General features: G+C 46.3%; 1 protein-coding gene across 1 annotated transcript; it reads left to right on the forward strand.

Moving 5' to 3' along the window:
- Nucleotides 1-2,796: 2,796 nt before the first annotated feature.
- On the forward strand, nt 2,797-18,697 carry phgdh (phosphoglycerate dehydrogenase). The gene is given in 12 exon segments (NM_001015929.2): nt 2,797-3,006; nt 6,460-6,611; nt 7,015-7,080; nt 7,179-7,233; nt 8,768-8,866; nt 10,436-10,568; nt 10,770-10,918; nt 11,616-11,768; nt 16,169-16,301; nt 16,697-16,821; nt 17,156-17,351; nt 18,470-18,697. Coding segments are annotated over 12 exon segments (1,530 nt in total). The 5' UTR covers nt 2,797-2,865; the 3' UTR covers nt 18,598-18,697.
- The last annotated feature ends 1,113 nt before the right edge of the window (nt 18,698-19,810 follow it).

Below are 19,810 nucleotides of genomic sequence, written 5' to 3' on the forward strand. Positions count from 1 at the left end.
CTGGGAAGGGACTGGGGCTGTGGGATAGCAGGTATAGTAGGGAGAGATGGTGCCTATAGTAGCAGTGGGGGGATAATAGCCTCTGGGAAGGGACTGGGGCTGTGGGATAGAAGGTATAGTAGGGAGAGATGGTGCCTATAGTAGCAGTGGGGGGATAATAGCCTCTGGGAAGGGACTGGGGCTGTGGGATAGCAGGTATAGTAGGGAGAGATGGTGCCTATAGTAGCAGTGGGGGGATAATAGCCTCTGGGAAGGGACTGGGGCTGTGGGATAGCAGGTATAGTAGGGAGAGATGGTGCCTATAGTAGCAGTGGGGGGATAATAGCCCCTGGGAAGGGACTGGGGCTGTGGGATAGCAGGTATAGTAGGGAGAGATGGTGCCTATAGTAGCAGTGGGGGGATAATAGCCTCTGGGAAGGGACTGGGGCTGTGGGATAGCAGGTATAGTAGGGAGAGATGGTGCCTATAGTAGCAGTGGGGGGATAATAGCCTCTGGGAAGGGACTGGGGCTGTGGGATAGCAGGTATAGTAGGGAGAGATGGTGCCTATGGTAGCAGTGGGGGATAATAGCCTCTGGGAAGGGACTGGGGCTGTGGGATAGCAGGTATAGTAGGGAGAGATGGTGCATATAGTAGCAGTGGGGGGATAATAGCCTCTGGGAAGGGACTGGGGCTGTGGGATAGCAGGTATAGTAGGGAGAGATGGTGCCTATAGTAGCAGTGGGGGGATAATAGCCCCTGGGAAGGGACTGGGGCTGTGGGATAGCAGGTATAGTAGGGAGAGATGGTGCCTATAGTAGCAGTGGGGGGATAATAGCCTCTGGGAAGGGACTGGGGCTGTGGGATGGCAGGTATAGTAGGGAGAGATGGTGCCTATAGTAGCAGTGGGGGGATAATAGCCTCTGGGAAGGGACTGGGGCTGTGGGATAGCAGGTATAGTAGGGAGAGATGGTGCCTATAGTAGCAGTGGGGGGATAATAGCCTCTGGGAAGGGACTGGGGCTGTGGGATAGCAGGTATAGTAGGGAGAGATGGTGCCTATAGTAGCAGTGGGGGGATAATAGCCTCTGGGAAGGGACTGGGGCTGTGGGATAGCAGGTATAGTAGGGAGAGATGGTGCCTATAGTAGCAGTGGGGGGATAATAGCCCCTGGGAAGGGACTGGGGCTGTGGGATAGCAGGTATAGTAGGGAGAGATGGTGCCTATAGTAGCAGTGGGGGGATAATAGCCTCTGGGAAGGGACTGGGGCTGTGGGATAGCAGGTATAGTAGGGAGAGATGGTGCCTATAGTAGCAGTGGGGGGATAATAGCCTCTGGGAAGGGACTGGGGCTGTGGGATAGCAGGTATAGTAGGGAGAGATGGTGCCTATAGTAGCAGTGGGGGATAATAGCCTCTGGGAAGGGACTGGGGCTGTGGGATAGCAGGTATAGTAGGGAGAGATGGTGCATATAGTAGCAGTGGGGGGATAATAGCCTCTGGGAAGGGACTGGGGCTGTAGGATAGCAGGTATAGTAGGGAGAGATGGTGCCTATAGTAGCAGTGGGGGGATAATAGCCCCTGGGAAGGGACTGGGGCTGTGGGATAGCAGGTATAGTAGGGAGAGATGGTGCCTATAGTAGCAGTGGGGGGATAATAGCCTCTGGGAAGGGACTGGGGCTGTGGGATAGCAGGTATAGTAGGGAGAGATGGTGCCTATAGTAGCAGTGGGGGGATAATAGCCTCTGGGAAGGGACTGGGGCTGTGGGATGGCAGGTATAGTAGGGAGAGATGGTGCCTATAGTAGCAGTGGGGGGATAATAGCCTCTGGGAAGGGACTGGGGCTGTGGGATAGCAGGTATAGTAGGGAGAGATGGTGCCTATAGTAGCAGTGGGGGGATAATAGCCTCTGGGAAGGGACTGGGGCTGTGGGATAGCAGGTATAGTAGGGAGAGATGGTGCCTATAGTAGCAGTGGGGGGATAATAGCCTCTGGGAAGGGACTGGGGCTGTGGGATAGCAGGTATAGTAGGGAGAGATGGTGCCTATAGTAGCAGTGGGGGGATAATAGCCTCTGGGAAGGGACTGGGGCTGTGGGATAGCAGGTATAGTAGGGAGAGATGGTGCCTATAGTAGCAGTGGGGGATAATAGCCTCTGGGAAGGGACTGGGGCTGTGGGATAGCAGGTATAGTAGGGAGAGATGGTGCCTATAGTAGCAGTGGGATAATAGCCTCTGGGAAGGGACTGGGGCTGTGGGATAGCAGGTATAGTAGGGAGAGATGGTGCCTATAGTAGCAGTGGGGGGATAATAGCCTCTGGGAAGTGGATAGTCAAAAGTTTCCTTTTTCTAACAAAACAGCAGTGCTTCCTCGCTTTATGGCTGAGTTTCTAGCTATCTAACTAAGCATAATGCCAGAGCAGTCACACATCTCATCTGAAACCCATTATTTATATTAGGATTCTGCACTAAACAGACATGAAAAAAAAAAAAAAGACCAAAAAACACAACTTTAAAACAACAGAACACATACAACGAAGTTGCTCAGAATTACATTTCCTTTCATTAAGCAAAATGTTGTTGTATAGGTTTATATCAGGGGCATTGATAAGGCGCAGGTTTGTTTCACTTGCAAACTCATCCCTATATTCTGAAATATCCCCAATTTTTCACAGGTTCTAGGCTTATTTTGGGAGGAACCAAGCAGAGAGACGGGGGGAGGAGGGAGAGGGGCCGGTGCAAGTGCAGAGGGAGGGGAGGGGAGGAGGTGGGTAGAAAACCACTGATTCAGAAAATCTGCAAAGGAAAGGATTTGTGAGATAGAGAGAGAGACTGCAGGGACCCGGCTGCACAGAGACAGCAAGATATCTGCAGGGAGACAGACAGACAGACATGTCTCTATCAGACATCCGCCGGGTGCTTATCAGTGACAGCCTGGCACCAGCCTGTGCCCAAACCCTACGCACCCAGGGGGGGATCGAGGTGACGGAGAGCCCGGGACTGACACATCAGCAGCTCCTAGGGCAGATACAGGTGGGAGTATTGGGGTTACCCCTTGGGGGGGGGGCAAATACTGGGGTGCATGATGGGATACAGATGCTGCCTGGGCAGCGTGCCAATGGGTTCTGCAGAATAGACTGCGCAGACTGCCCCCTTACTGGTGCCACATCACCCCCCATTACAATGTATGAAACCCACTTATTGTACAGTGCTGCGGAATATGTTGGTGCTTTATAAATAATAATAATAATAATAATAATACACAGCAGTTAATTTAAGGCATGCTGCTGCTGCAGGCTGTGCAGATATCTATACAGCCATGCAGGGTGCATGTGGAGTCTGCATGCTTTTTATTTGGATGAGGTGGCACCCAATGCCCATGCCGGCTCACAGGGACACTAATGAGCCTTTTTCTCCGCTGGGGTCCTGTAACAAGGTGTCGTTCTAGTCCCCCCTCTATTCTTGTGAATGGATAAGTTAGAGCTGGGAATTTAAATTGCAGGGTGTTTGAGTTTAACAAGGGGGTGGTGGGGGGTCTAAGTGATCACATTGAAATCTGAAGCAGCTGCTCACTGGATAAAGTGGGCGCAATGGGGGTCATTTATCAACACTGGGCAAATTTGCCCATAGGCAGTAACTGATGGCAACCAATCAAATCATTGCATTTATCGTTTTACCTGCAGCTGGCTGAAAAAAAACAAACAATCGCTGATTGGTTGCTATGGGTTACTGCCCACGGGCAAATTTGCCCTGTTTTGATAAGTGACCCCCAATGAATCCACTTAGGAGGAAAGTGCAGCGAGTATCTGTGCATACAGCAGTGCAGGCAATGTTGCAGGTTTAGGAAAGGAAAGAGGGAAGGTGAGATGCATGGAAGGGGTTAAACAGCAATGCTCTGCAGGGAGAGAGGGCAATGTGCTCTGCAGGGAGAGAGGCCAATGTTCTCTGCAGGGAGAGAGGGCCAATGTGCTCTGCAGGGAGAGAGGCCAATGTGCTCTGCAGGGAGAGAGGCCAATGTGCTCTGCATACACAAGTGAGTGCAGTAACTATTCCCCAGGTCTCGCAGGCTGGAATCTGAACTCAATTGGGTTCATTCATTCGGGAAATCTGATGCAAGAGAGGAGAGAGGTGTCAGCAGAGAAGGAGGAGGGGCTAGCAGGGAGGGGAGGAGGGGCTAGCAGGGAGGGGAGGGGAGGGGAGGGGGGGGCAGGAGGCAATGAGCAGGGACAGAGAGAAGAGGAGGAGGAGACAGGGAAGGGGGGCAAGGAAACATGTTGTACCTGCCTGAAAGAAATCAATGATCTGATTTGCTCCCAAGCAACAGGAGTGCATGGCGGGTACATAGCAGGGAAGGGGGGAGAGGAGGAAGGCAAAGTCCCTGGCATTGGGTGTACGTTGGCACTAATGCATCCTGCCTGGCACGGCTCATTCATTCATGAACCCACCCCCTGCTGCTGCTGCTGCTGCTGTTCTGCTTAAAACTACAACTCCCATCAGCCCCTAGCAGCCTACAGGTGTTAACACTGTATGCAATAATAATGATCTTTCATTGATACTGCATATTTATATTACAGGATATTTACCCAAGGGACCTACATGGGTGTAAGTGGGCAGAGCTGCACCCAGACCCGTTACTAGCATTCTTACCTGCTTGGCCCAGCTCCCTACAGAAATGGGGGGCAGAGAAGCCTGATCTGCTGACCCCCACCCCTACCCATACCGCCCCCCTACCGACTACCTGTACAATGTGGATGCCCCCCTCCATGCATAGGAACTGGTAAAAACTATACGTTTTCCTTCAACCAGTGAGGAGTCAATGGTACTCATTTATTGGTTGCTATGGGTTACTAGACCAGATGAATATGTTGCAACTTTTATCTTAACCTTTTATATTACTCCTTTTAACTCCTCCTCCACTTGGGGGGTTTGATATCATGTGATCTATAGTTCCCACATGACCTAGAAACTGCCTGTGCCTGTTAATATATATGTGTATCAATGGGGCATAGTTTATGTCAGCTAGTAAACTACAGAAAGCAATGATAAGGTATCATTTACTGATCACCCGCTTGAAAGAACTCATCTGATTGGCTGTTCTGAGTGATAATACCTGGTTCAAAGTTTGCAAGTTATGCAAGGTGGCAAATTTTTGTTCCCAGTCAAGTTACACGCGGCAGTCAGACATATGTTCCAGTGACGTAACTAGGGGCCCATTGTAGCACAGTCTGTCTCCAAAGAAAAATATTCCAGCCTACTATACGCAATTTGAACTATGGCCCAAAGTTGCAGAGAAGCAGTAAAGCAGCGGTTCTCAACCTGTGGGTCGGGACCCCTTTGGGGGTGGAACAACCCTTTCACTGGGGTCGCCTAAGACCATTGGAAAACACGTATTTCCGATGGTCTTAGGAATAATTTTATGGTTGGGGGGTCACCACAACATGAGGAACTGTATTAAAGGGTCGCGGCATTAGGGAGGTTGGGAACCACCGGAGTAAAGGGAACATATGTAATGGGTAAAATGGTGGGGGACAGGGGATGAAGTTAGGGCAGTTTACCTTAGCCACGTCCACATACACACTATGTTTTTAGATGGGTGGCACCCTTCCTAAGATGGTCCCCCATTAATAATGCCATACCTGTGACTAAAGGGATGGGGGAGTTAGTTTCACAAATTATAGTTCTGAAAAACCAAAACTTTTTGGTTTCACTCACAGTGGCATAGCTGGAGGCATCATTTGGTGTCAAGTCCAACTCTAACCTTCTCCTCCATCATCAACAACTGTTCCTAATCATGATCCCCAACCTTTTTTTTACTTGTGAGCCCCACAAAGTGTTGTAAAAAGTGTCGGTGAGCCACAGAAGCATAAAAAAAAGTTCTTTGGGGATGCCAAATTAGGGCTGTGATTGGCTATTTGGTAGCCCCATGTGGCCTGCTGGTCTGCAGGAGCCTCTGCTTGGAGTAGAACTGGGTCTCTGGGCTTCCATAACTTGTCTCCAAACCTGATATGGGCACCTACGTTGAGGCCACTTGGAGCAACATCAGAGTAGATGGTGAGCAACATGTTGCCCACGAACCACTGGTTGGCCAGTGTTGGAGTTTTTCTTCTAGGAGATGTACTGGTTCCCTTGTTTACTTATCTCTGTTTGTGATGTTTTCTCTGAGGTATGAAGACGTGTAGAACTCATGTAGTTATTGCGAGTAAGAGAGAATCAGTGGGGTAGGGTTGATGGAACTCAGGAAGTAAGTGAAAGGAGGAAGTTGTTGGCGCAGCAGAAGGAAGTTGTAGAAGATAGGGATAGAATGTTGCAATGAGAAGCCGTTTGATGAGTGTGATAGAATAGACTCACATAGGGGCAAGGGAACATACTGTATTAGGACAATTCAAAAGCCCACAAATGACAACCAAGGAATCCACAGTTTTATAATGTGACGGCAAGTAATCATTTTGGACTGGGGGCGACTCCCACTCTCTCCTTTTTCTTTAGGACTATGATGGTCTGATTGTACGTTCAGCCACCAAAGTCACAGCAGAAGTCCTGACTGCGGGGTCCAGGCTGAAACTGGTGGGACGAGCGGGGACAGGAGTGGACAATGTGGACGTCGAGTGCGCCACCAAGAAAGGCATCATCGTAATGAAGTAATGAAGGCGATATTATGGGTCCCTTGGTTCTACTGAGAGAGAGCTATAGTAACAGCCCCTTCTAGAACTCTCTTTGACATTACACTACTTACTTACCCACAGTAACTGCCCTTATTATGTACACCAGGCCTCAGTTACACCCACTTCTCTTGGCACCACACAGGCAAACAAACAGTAACGCCACATTTCCACGTTATCTTGCATTACTGTACAAACCATACTACAGCTAAAGCCCCATCCCAGAGAAGGAGATAAATCTACAGGACACAATTAAGTTTTTCATTGCACCCCACTAGAGAGAGCTCCACATTGAGGGAACTCCAAGGTTTGCAGATGCCATAGACTGTGTTTCAGATACCTAATATGGGTCACAACAAACAATATGTGTTTATTTCTACAGCACCCCAACAGGGAACAGCATCAGTGCAGCAGAACTCACCTGTGGACTCATTCTAAGCCTGTCCAGGTAAGTTATAAGGCAAAGGATTGGATGCAATTTAATCACTGCATGTCTCGCAGATCCTGCTTCCCTCCGTACTTCCTACCAATGGTCTCTCTTTTTAGGCAAATTCCACAGGCTGCTGAATCCATGAGAGCTGGAAAATGGGATCGGAAAAAGGTGAGATGTCTCTATCGAAGCAGTGAAGCTTGGAATATGTAGGCCAGGGATCCCCAGCCTTTTTTACTCATGAGCCACACTCAGATGTAAAAAGTGTTGGTGAGCCACACAAGCATGAAAATAGTCTCTATGTCTCCAAGCCAGAGATCTAAAAATGGGTACCTACTTTGAGGCCACTGGGAGCAACATCAAAGGGGATGGAGAGCAACATGTTGCCCCCCGAGCCACTGGTTGGGAATCCCTGATGTAGAACAATAAGTGGAAGAGTTAAAGTAGATGAGATAAAGCCAATACTTGGAGAAAAGTAAAGGTCCCCATACATGTTAAGATTTGCTTGCTTGGCGAGATCGGCAAGCGAACGGATCTTCACCCGATATCCCCACCTACGGGTGGGCGATATCGGGGAGCATGTAGGCTAATTCGGTCATTTGGCCCTGGGGCCAAATGATCTAATTATATTGGTGGCAATGGGGCAGTCGGTTCGGGGACCGCATCAACGAGCCGATGCGTTCTCAGATCCTACTGAATCTTTTAACCTGGAAGATCGATATCTGGCCAATTTCAGGGCCAATAAGCTGCCGAATCGGTCCAAGGGACCCATATCGGCAGCTACAATCGCCCCGTGTATGGGGACCTTAAGAAGTAGACAAAAGAATGGAAGATGAATAAAAGCATAGAAGAATATATTACAGAGAAAGGAGAGAAGAGATATTATAAGCATTAGGGTGGGGATGTTATGGGTCAGGGATGCTAAATATTCTTTATAGTGAGAGGAACATTGGACATTTTAGGGCTTTTTGGTTCAAAAATGTTTTTTTAGTGACATAAAGAAATTATTTCTATGGTTCCCTATAAGTTTATCACACAACCTAGTTATCCCCAGTTCAGCAGCAAGCCAATAAGGGTGAATGAACAAATAGATGGGGAGGACTCTAAAGGAGCAGACAGGAAAGGGTACAAAAGAGTAGCAAAGTGGAGAGGTGATAAGGAAGGATACAACTCAAGGAGCAAAGTAAGAAAATAAGTAAAGGAGGCACATTGAGAAGATGACAAGGGTGGGGGCACATTGAGAAGATAACAAGGATGGTTTCAGGAGGGAGCTTGGAAGATTTGATAGAGAATGATAAAGATAAAGTAAGAAACCTTGGAGATGGGGGGAAAATATAAGGGGGCAAAGTGTTTGGCTACTAGGAAAGAATAAAGGAAGAGCAAAATAAGTGTGAAGATGGATAGGAAAGGATGGAATTAGAAAGTTAAGAGACTAATGGGATGGATACTGGAGACTGAAGACAGCAGAAGGAATAAAGATGGAAGCAGGTGGGGGAACAGATACAGTAGGAGATGAAGTTTTTGGTTTGTAAGAGAGAATTTACAAGGAGATCCACAAAAAGATGGAAATGGGAAGCTGATAGGGATACAAGGAATGAACCAATAAAAAATTAGATAGAAAAGGAAGCAGAGTGGAGACAAAGAAGGATGGGATAGTTCCAATGTATAAACCACTCTTCCTTATGTTTTTTTCTTCTCTGGGCAGTTCATGGGATCAGAACTGTATGGGAAAACAGTAGGAATCCTTGGCCTTGGTCGAATTGGGAAAGAGGTGGCTATCAGAATGCAGTCATTCCAGATGCGGGTGAGAGCACAGTGCTATGTGTTTCAGTAACCAAACCTAACCAATCACCTTTCTCAAGCCCTAATCCCAGCTGTTCTATCATTCCTACTTACTAATTAGACGTTTTCTGTCACTTACCCCTTATCTATAGTGGTTTTATTTGTTTATAGTCTACCAGAGACATTGATACAAGTCTCATTCTTCCATTTAGTACAGTGGTCTTCAGATTTATTGGGTTGAGGTTCCTTTTGAGGTCTATGATTTGGTTAGACACCTCTTAAGTTTGAAGCAAAGTTATCGATATATGAAATAAAAGTTAGAATAGTGACTCTCCTATAGTCACAGGCATATCTGAGATGCTAAATAAGCATTCTTCCTCAGATTTCACTGACTGGCCATGGGGTAGGTCCCCTCTTTGGAGCCTCTGTTGGGGCAGGCCCACCATTTGGAAACTGTAGCATTAGTGGGTAGACTCTTTCTTAAGAAATCCGTTATTTCTGTATTCTGGCTTGAATGTTAGGCCATCACTATAATGGGTGGATCTGTTTTGCAACAACCCTATAGTAACACTGCTACAGTCACATAGTAGCAAGAGATAGGGAAGGTAATAGAGAGTTCAAATGAGTTTTTCACCAAAAATGACTCGCTCTCAAGACTTATTCCAACTGCCAGTAGATTTGCTTGAAAGCCACTTGCAGTAGAACCTGCTTGTGAAACCAACAGTCCTTGGCCACAGAGCAATAGAAAGAGTTGGTCATGCTCTTTTGTGCTTCTTGACCTATCAGACCAGAGGACTACAGGTCCTACAGGTCAACTGCAATATGGAAGAACAGTTCCATACTCACCCTTGTGCATTTTACTGCCTTATACATGGTGATGGGGTCATGGTTTTCTTTGTTGGGTTGGCCAGTCAGGGCTACTGTTATCATGCTAGTCCAGTTGGACAAAAACAAGACTGGGTAGGGTTGGTCATGACATTTTAGTACGATGTAGACATTGATATTAAGAAGCAATTTGCAATTGGTTTTTATTTTTGAGGGTTTTTTAGCTTTTTTTAGCTCTCCAGTTTGGAATTTCCGTAGCTATGTGGTTGCTATGGTCTTGTTTACCCTAGCAACCAGTCAGTGGTTTAAATGAAAGACTAGAATATGAAAAGAAGAAGGTCTGAATAGTAAGATAAATAAAAAAAAGTAACTATAAATATATTTGTAATAGTTTTTGGCTGTCAGGGGTCAGTGACCCCTATTTCAAAGCTGGAAGAAATGTAGAAGTGAAGGGCAAATAGTTTGAAATAATGAAGACCAAGTACAAAGTTGCTAGGAATAAGACATTCTAACACAGCCAATCACCACACTAATCAACTGCAAATAATCTTGCTATGTGGGTGCTACTATGTTGCACTCAAACCCAGATAACTTAAAGAAGGACCCCTGATTCTGTGGATCATACCATTAGTGTGCTTGTTCTAGGGGGGGGGGGGTCAACTAAGTAGCTTCAAAATTCCAGTTTGGTGTTTGGCATTGTCCTATGTTGTGTTTTTCCCCACAGTTTTTTTCTTCCTTTTATCTAAATCTCTCCGCTTCTTTTCAGACCATCGGTTACGACCCCATCATCCCCCCTGAGGTGACCGCTCAGTTTGGAGTTGAGCAGTTTCAACTGGAAGAAATCTGGGAGCAGTGCGATTATATCACAGTACATACTCCCCTCCTACCCTCTACTACAGGTACTCTTCTACTCTTCTGCCCGTCTGGAATGTCGCTGTTATACCACATTGTGATGTCTCTCCAAAGCTCTCATAAGAGCAACTTCATATTGGTCCATTTGGGTTACTGTATTTCCATCTGTAACCAAGGACCACTACACTATCTTTTCTTCTCTTTTTCACTGTTGTTTTATTTGCTGCTTTGTATTTTCCCACTTCCAGGGCTGATAAATGACGCCGCATTCGCAAAGTGCAAACGGGGAGTAAAAGTTATAAATTGCGCTAGAGGGGGCATCATCGATGAGGCGGCACTGCTAAGAGCGTTGCAGAGTGGGCAGTGTGGCGGAGCTGGGTTGGATGTATTTGTAGAGGTAAGTAGGCAAACAAATAATACTTCAATGTTGGTAGTCCCAAGTGAAGGAACTCCTTCAGGGCCACCTAAGCCTGGGTAAAATTTTCCTCATCTGAAAAGTGGACCCTTTAGCATGTTGGTCACTTCCTCTCAGGTTAGGGGTTTCTTCTGTTTCTTCCAAATACTTACCTCAGTAAAGGCTTCTCGGTACATTCTTGGTTGCTTTCTTTCCTATGGTCTGGGGATGGGGCTTTGTTTCTGCTGAAGACAAGGGGGAGGTTCCCATTTAACCTACATTGAAGTGCTGTGTAAAGAAGCTTGAGTGAGAGCATGGGAAACCTCCAGTCTACATTTGATTGGGGTCCAAGCCGCTCCCCCTTCCCTTCATGGAAATAAGCGCAGAATCAGAACAGATAATTGGAGTTCTCTACGTGGGTCTGTACTGTAGGCAGGGGGTTGTATTACCTTACCTAGAGAATGGTAGGTTGATGCTAGATGGACTAATGAGGATTAGGTCCAAAAGTGATCTCTATCTGAGTATTATTTCTATTCACCAATAAGAAACACAGGGAAAGGGTAATTACTTGGCGTTTTTTAGGACATTGAACTGGGGAGAGGGTACTTTTGCTCTAAGGAAGAAAACCAATAACTATTTTATATAGAGGCAGTGGAAGGAAGTTTTGGCCTGTTTGTTTACTACAATTTCCCCATTGTAGGAGCCTCCCAGAGATCGAGCCTTAGTGGAGCACCCCCTGGTCATTAGCCTCCCCCACCTCGGGGCCAGCACGGAGGAAGCACAGAATCGCTGCGGGGAAGAGATCGCTCAACAAATTGTCGACCTGGTGAAGGACCGAGCGCTGGTGGGAGCTGTAAGTGTCCAGTGTCCGTCATGTATAGTCCCATCCCAGATTCACTATTGACTATAAACCATCCTTAGAATGTAGTGAAATAATAGGTTTGGATGATGGGAAGGACAGATGTTTTACTTACTAGTGCTCAATGCCAGACTGTAGGGCTGATTTATCCAACGTTGCTCACACTCTCCATCGCCATGAACAATAGGATGATGCTTCCCCAGACATCTACTTTTATAAGTTCTAGCCACATTGTGCCACCTTTCCAATCAACATTTTGATAGAATGCTGAAGGACTTGCTCAAGTTTTGCCATAGGTTCTAAAAGTTTCCCTCACCTCAACTGGCGAAAACTCTTAGGTGAAAAATTTGGAAAACTAGCTGGAAATCTTGTATTCATAGGGCATTCTGGGGTTAATAAAAGGCAAAAAGGTTTGCCCAGGTGTAATAATCTATAGTGGGGGTCCCAAACCTTTTTCAGCAGTGAGCCACATTCAAATATAAAAAGATTTGGAGAGCAACACGAGCAAGAAAAAAATTCCTTGGGGGTGCCAAAAAGGGCCGTGATTGGCTTGGTAGCTCCTATGTGGGCTGGCTGTTCTATTTGGCAGTACATCTGTATTTTTTTGCAACCAAAACTTGCCTTCAAGCCAGGAACAATAGGCACCATCCTTGGGGCCACTGGGATCCAATGGGTTAGTGAGCACATGTTGCCTGCAAGCTACTGGTTGAGGGATCACTGATCTATAGCAACCAATGAATTTTTGCTTTAAAAGGAGAACTAAAATTAAAAATATGGGGCAGTGCTGATTTGTAGGCACCTCCTAGTGATTTTGATCTGGAACTTGCTACTCCAAGCCAGCCAGAAGAATAGGGAGGCATGACCCTCAACTGAAAGTAACCTAAGCTTTTTGGAAGACAAGCATCGCTGTGCCAGAGCAGGGAGTAGGCATCTGGATTTATTGTGGGGATATAGCTATTGCCTGATCATCCCCCAGTGATTTTACCTTTTTTTTCTATTCTTTAGAAAGGTGGCCAGTAAATGCTGCCCGCTAATTGGTTCTTATACGTGACTACACCCCCTTAATTGTCCAACTAGAAATTTTAGGGCCCCGGCAAGCTTTTCTAACCTTGAAAAATAACTGCTTTGCACAAACATATTTAAATGGACCCTCACTTAGGACAACCCAGTTACTCCGGTCCTATGAATTCCTGTGCCCCCAGATCTACTTCTTTTTTTCCTCCTCTCTCTGTTATGCCCCTACTACAGTTTTATATAACTGTGAAATAGCGAGGATGGAATGAAATGACAAGTTCTCCAGTTCTAGTTACCGTGGGCAACCAGAAGGCACTGTTTACCTGGAGCACGTGTGCCTGCTAATTATTTAATTACCACAGCTAGCCACCAGAGGGCCCCTTGTAGTATAGTTTTTCTGCGTGGGAGTACGTTTATGTGTCAGTGTGTTTGCACAATTCTAAAATGAATACACGGGGAAGTAAGAATTAAGGATATTAAGAAGAAAGAGAGGAATTAAAGAGAATTTTCAGCTAAGTACTGTTATGCAATGATCACATTTATTGTACCTCCCCTTTAGTCAATCAAATGTTTAATGTTGCCTTTCCATTTTATCCCGATAACCAAAACTATCATCTTATTCACAATGGTAGCTTCACTATCCTTTTATTGTTTCATTGGTTGGATGATGCTGCAGTCCGGTAACATCTAGGAATCCAAATGAATGGAGCCTTAACCCGGGCAGCAGGGTTAGACTGGCCCACTGGAGTACCAGGATAAGTCCCGGTGGGCCCCGGTTGTGTTGGTCCATTGTAGCCTCTGATACTAAGCCCCTTATATATCCTTCCACTGTGTCTGCTCAGTGTATCAGCCCAGAAGTTCAGCAGTCCAATAATAATCTAAACCTTCAAAATTGTGCACAGCAGCTCCCCATCTTGGATCTTGTTAGGCCATGTTTTGATGTCCGTGGCACTGCACATGCTCAGTGTGCTCCAGGCTGCTGTTGAGAAGCTAAGCTTAGGGGTTGTTGGATATTACTGCAGACAGACACGGGGGGGGGGGGGGGGGGGTCACATACGCTATTAGGCACCCAGGGGGCCCAGTCTGACACTGCTAATGTACAAGACCATACAGTACATTACACATGTGAGTTATAACTATAACTTGGCTTAAATGAAGGAAGTGCTTTCCACAGACCTTAGTATCAGAACATTGCAGGCTTGTGGTTTAAAGGAGAACTAAAGCTTTAAAGAGGATCTAAACCAAAAAAAAAAAAGTTGATGTAAACTTGTTTATAGTGCTCCTTGGTATTTACCAAAAAAAAAAAACAACTCAATTTTTGTAGTTTTTTTTTTTGGGATATTGGCAGTTTTAGGCTGTTAATATCAGGCTTTTGGCTCAATGGCTCTCTCCGAAAGTCATAGAGCAGGTGTCCTCAAACTTTTTTGACATGGAGCCGGTTCACGGGCCCCTCAGACTGTTGGGGGGGGGGTTGGTCTACTCCTGTGTCGGCGTTCTGCTCTGCCCAGCGCGTCACTGCATTGAACGTAACGCAGTAATGCGCTGGGCAGAGCAGAACACTGACACAGTAGTAGATGGGGGAGGAGACTGCCCGCAACTCATTTATGCCTCAAACTACGGCCCGCGGGGGTGGGGGGCCGGGTAAATGGCCGTGGGGGGGGCGGATTTGGCCCACGGGCAGTAGTTTGAGGACCCCTGTCATAGATTCAGCAACTCTAGGGTCAACTTTCTATACAGGGAGTGCATAGACAGGGTGATTAACACTGAGCTGTGCAGCCAAAAGCCTAGTCCTTCCAGTCTAAAACCGCTGCCATCTCCGAACCACTACAAATAGAAAATGAATGTATTCCCACACCTTGTGTCTCAACACTTTCTCCTTGTAGATTGGAAGCTCTTTTGGGCAGGGCTCTCTTCCCCTCTTGTATCGGTTATTGATTGCTTTATATGTTACTCCTTGTAGAGTGTAAGCTCTTTTGGGCAGGGCTCTCTTCCCCTCTTGTATCGGTTATTGATTGCTTTATATGTTACTCCTTGTAGATTGTAAGCTCTTTTGGGCAGGGCTCTCTTCCCCTCTTGTATCGGTTATTGATTGCTTTATATGTTACTCCTTGTAGAGTGTAAGCTCTTTTGGGCAGGGCTCTCTTCCCCTCTTGTATCGGTTATTGATTGCTTTATATGTTACTCCTTGTAGAGTGTAAGCTCTTTTGGGCAGGGCTCTCTTCCCCTCCTGTATCGGTTACTGATTGCTTTATATGTTACTCCTTGTAGATTGTAAGCTCTTTTGGGCAGGGCTCTCTTCCCCTCTTGTATCGGTTATTGATTGCTTTATATGTTACTCCTTGTAGAGTGTAAGCTCTTTTGGGCAGGGCTCTCTTCCCCTCCTGTATCGGTTATTGGTTGCTTTATATGTTACTCCTTGTAGAGTGTAAGCTCTTTTGGGCAGGGCTCTCTTCCCCTCTTGTATCGGTTACTGATTGCTTTATATGTTACTCCTTGTAGATTGGAAGCTCTTTTGGGCAGGGCTCTCTTCACCCACTTATTGTACAGCGCTGCGGAATATGTTGGCGCTTTATAAATAAATGTTAATAATAATAATAATAATGTATTGCAAAAGAGCTTGAAGGACCAGCCTGAAAAAGTTAATGCGACTTTATTTTGGAGCTTATATCCCCTTTAAAATGAAGATGGCTATAAATTGGCTACACTAAACTCACTGTACTAGACCAGAGGCCCTATAACAGTAATGATCCAGGACTTCCAGGGCACTGCACATGCTCAGTGTGCTCTGGGCAGCGGTTTAGAAACTAAGCTCAGGGGCCAATGGATATTATCCAACCATTAGCAGAAAGTGAGGTTCCACCATATCTCCATGTCTCACTGATGCTACAGGGGGCATCTTTCTATGCTAAGGGCTGGGGGGGCCTTGGGCCGGTACAGAAGTTCTACACATAAAGGTCCGCATTTGTAGCCTCGATATACAGTAGTTCTGTATTATGCTATTTAATAGAGCATTTCAGCTTACATCTTCATAGCTTGTGAACCTTTTTCACACAAGAGCGAAGACCACAAGCTCACATCCTCCTATAGTGAGGTTTAGCACTTCTTACGTGCTGCAGACCGCAGGGGATCTGTAAGCTTGGAATGTGGCTTATTATATGCAAAATAAGTAGAAAGAAAAATACACGCGGCACAGGGAGTTACGGCATGCTGTGGGCACTGCTAGGTAGCCAGGAGACATGGGCCACAGAGATTATTATAGTTCAGCCTCCATGTTCATATGAGTCTCACTTTTTTTCCCCACTGGTATTCTTCTTTTGCCTGCCCATGGGAAATGATCTTTAAGCTCAGAAACTGATATTGTATTATAATACACACCCCAGGTCAACGCACCGGCTCTATTCAGAGCATTCTCGCCTGAGACCAAACCATGGATCCAGCTGGGGGAGGCAATGGGAAGTCTTCTTCAGACCCTGTTTCCCAAGATCAGTGGGAGCGTCCAGGTCAAAACATCTGGTAAGAACCAGTTTTTGTTCAAGATATCAATTCCCACTGCACTAAAACATTGTAACAGGAAAAGCCGAGAGATGACCGTCCATTCCCACCGCTCTATGGGGGGTTGTAGATAGGAAGATGTCCATGAACCCATAGCAACCAATCAGATGTTTGCTTACTTAATTACTCCCATGCTTGACTGACAAAAAACACAAATCCCTTTGTGCAACGTAGATTGTGGGGATTTCAGACTGGGTATCTTTGGATGGAGAATTGGAAGAGTAGGGTCGTATGACTTAGTTGACCACCCAAAGGAACGATGACCAATAGGCAGCCAACCTACTTCGATCTTTCCTCTTCAGCTTCTCATTTTTTTTTTCTTGCCTTGTGTTTTTCTCTCCTGTTTGGGTAATTAGGTGATCTCCTGAAGGATGCTGGGAGTTTCCTCTGTTCGGCAGTGACGGTTGGTCTGCTACGGGGGAACAAGGAGAAAATCAACCTCGTTAATGGATCTCTATTCGCCAAAAGCACAGGGATTCAGGTAACCTCTCAAGGCACCCTTCCCTGCAGTATTGCCAACAGGCTCCATCCATGGCCATAAGTGCCCTTCTGGCTTCTGGGACATTTGCCCTGCTCTGTGATATCTGAACAAACATTGAACAGAGACCAGTGTCTAAATATATGACTTGTAACTCTGGTCACTGGACTGTTCCCACCAGTTCCAGAATCCTAATTATCTGTAAAGGCCTTAAAATGACGTTAATGGGAAAAGCAGCTTCAAGCAACGCTGAATGTTGTAGTTCTACAACAGTTCTACAACAGTTCTACATCCCAGATAATAAAGTTTCTGCATTGTACCTTATCCTCCTCTACAGGTCAGCTCCCAGCATTCCACAGGCGCAGGAGAAACAAGACTGGAGGTGTCTGGGGAAGGTATCCAGCTAGTTGGGGGTTTGAGTGATTCCATTCCATGTCTCCTAAAGATTGGAGCCTCAGAATTCCGCAGCCCCGTTACACTCCGCGGCACTCTGCTCCTATGGGAGGGGTCTGCCCCACTTCTGAAACTGACAGGTACAAGGAGAGATTTCCTCTGAGGTTCTTCATCTGTATTATCATTTGATTTAATTTTTTATTCACTCCTGTTGCTTCCCATGCTCACCTACAGTTATTTATTTCATGTTCACTGTGGCTTTTAGACGTAGAATAATCTTTGTACATTATCCCTTCCTCTCAGCTCATTCAGCCCCTACTCTCCGCTATCCCTTACCCTCACCTCATTCAGCCCATTTCCTGCATTATTGCTTGGCTCACTAACTGGACCCTTCTCAATTATCCCTTGCCCTTGGCTTATTCAACCATTCTCCTCCATTATCCCTTGCCCTCGGCTCACTCAACCCTTCTCCTCCATTATACCTTGTCCTTGGCTCACTCAACCCTTCTCCTCCATTATACCTTGTCCTTGGGTCACTCAACCCTTCTCCTCCATTATCCCTTGCCCTCGGCTCACTCAATTCCTCTCCTCCATTATCCCTTGCCCTTGGCTTATTCAACCCTTCTCCTCCATTATACCTTGCCCTCGGCTCACTCAACCCTTCTCCTCCAGTATACCTTGTCCTCGACTCACTCATCCCCTCTCCTCAATTATCCCTTGATCTTGGCTCATTCAACACCTCTCCTCTATCATCCCTTGCCCTTGACTCATTCAACGCTTCTCCTCCTGTATGCCTTGTTTTGGCTCATTCATCCCCTCTCCTCCATTATCCCTTGTCCTTGGCTCATTCTACGCTTCTCCGCCTGTATGCCTTGTTTTGGCTCATTCATCCCCTCTCCTCCATTATCCCTTGCCCTTGGCTCATTCATCCCCTCTCCTCCATTATCCCTTGTCCTTGGCTCATTCTACGCTTCTCCGCCTGTATGCCTTGTTTTGGCTCATTCATCCCCTCTCCTCCATTATCCCTTGTCCTTGGCTCATTCTACGCTTCTCCGCCTGTATGCCTTGTTTTGGCTCATTCATCCCCTCTCCTCCATTATCCCGTGCCCTTGGCTCATTCATCCCCTCTCCTCCATTATCCCTTGCCCTTGGCTTATTCAACGCTTCTCCTCCTTTATCCCTTGTCCTCAGCTCACTCAACTCTTCTCCTCTATTATCCTTTGCCCATGGCTCACTCAAACTTTCTTCTTACCCCTAGAAATCCTTTCTGAGGCTGGAAGCCAACTAGAGATGCTTCATGTTTCAAATGGACACAGCGTAGCTGGAATATCTTCCCCCGTCTCGGATCTGTCCCTTCTAGGACCGTGCGTGCAGATCACCCTGTGACCACCCTGTCCAGTGACCCCTCTGCACATTTCCTTTTTTTGACTTGTATAAGTGTGAAATAGCCTGTAATTAGCAAATAAACCATTCCAGTTTACCTCAAGTGTGTGACGATGATGAGAAATCCCCACCGCCCAAGATGGAACCAAGTATGTTCAGGAGATTTCTCTAGGCTGACCCGCCATTTCCTTCAAGGATAGATGGACACTTTTGTGGCTATAAGTTGACCTGGGCTGCACATTAATTGTTTATAAAATGCTCGGCTGCAAATGGTCCAAAAAGGAAATACAACTAAATTCAAATTTGTCAACATTGTAAAAGCAAAACCACCAAACGCTCCAGGAAGTTTTGCACCCAGTCAGGTTCCTATGCTTAGTCACAGAGCAGGTGAATTCACACCAGTCGCCCCCACACTAACACCACTATAAATACTGCCACATTCCTCTGCTGCTAGCCACAGCACATCCTGTTTCAGTACCGATATTAGCGTATCAGAGAGCAAGTTACTAGCAAGTCCCGCCTCTTTGTAGGAACTGTAAACTCAGATCATTTAATTGATATTACAACTTCACCTGCCAGATGGGACAGGAAGGACTAGAGATTGTATCAGCCTCAAACCTACGTCCTAATGTGGCTTGTGTGTGTGTATTTAGGTAGGGGGCTGTTCCTGCTGGGAACATTGCTCTAAGTTTGCTCATAGCCTGTACAGAGAGATACCATAAAACTATGGCACATAGGGATTCCCCTGTACTAAGCTCAATTCAGCAGGAACAGCCCCCTAAGTTTGCTCATAGCCTGTACAGAGAGATACCATAAAACTATGGCACATAGGGATTCCCCTGTACTAAGCACAATTCAGCAGGAACAGCCCCCTAAGTTTGCTCATAGCCTGTACAGAGAGATACCATAAAACTATGGCACATAGGGATTCCCCTGTACTAAGCACAATTCAGCAGGAACAGCCCCCTAAGTTTGCTCATAGCCTGTACAGAGAGATACCATAAAACTATGGCGGCATAGGGATTCCCCTGTACTAAGCACAATTCAGCAGGAACAGCCCCCTAAGTTTGCTCATAGCCTGTACAGAGAGATACCATAGATACCACAGATGAGGGTGTTTGTTTGTCCTACGGTACATTAACAGGGAGTGCTTTATCAACAGTTACATAGGCTTGAGTCCATCAAGTTCAACCCTTCCAAGTAAACCCAGCACCCA

The sequence above is a fragment of the Xenopus tropicalis genome, chromosome 9 (assembly GCF_000004195.4).
Source record: "Xenopus tropicalis strain Nigerian chromosome 9, UCB_Xtro_10.0, whole genome shotgun sequence".
In the NCBI taxonomy this organism is placed as follows: Eukaryota; Metazoa; Chordata; class Amphibia; order Anura; family Pipidae; genus Xenopus; species Xenopus tropicalis.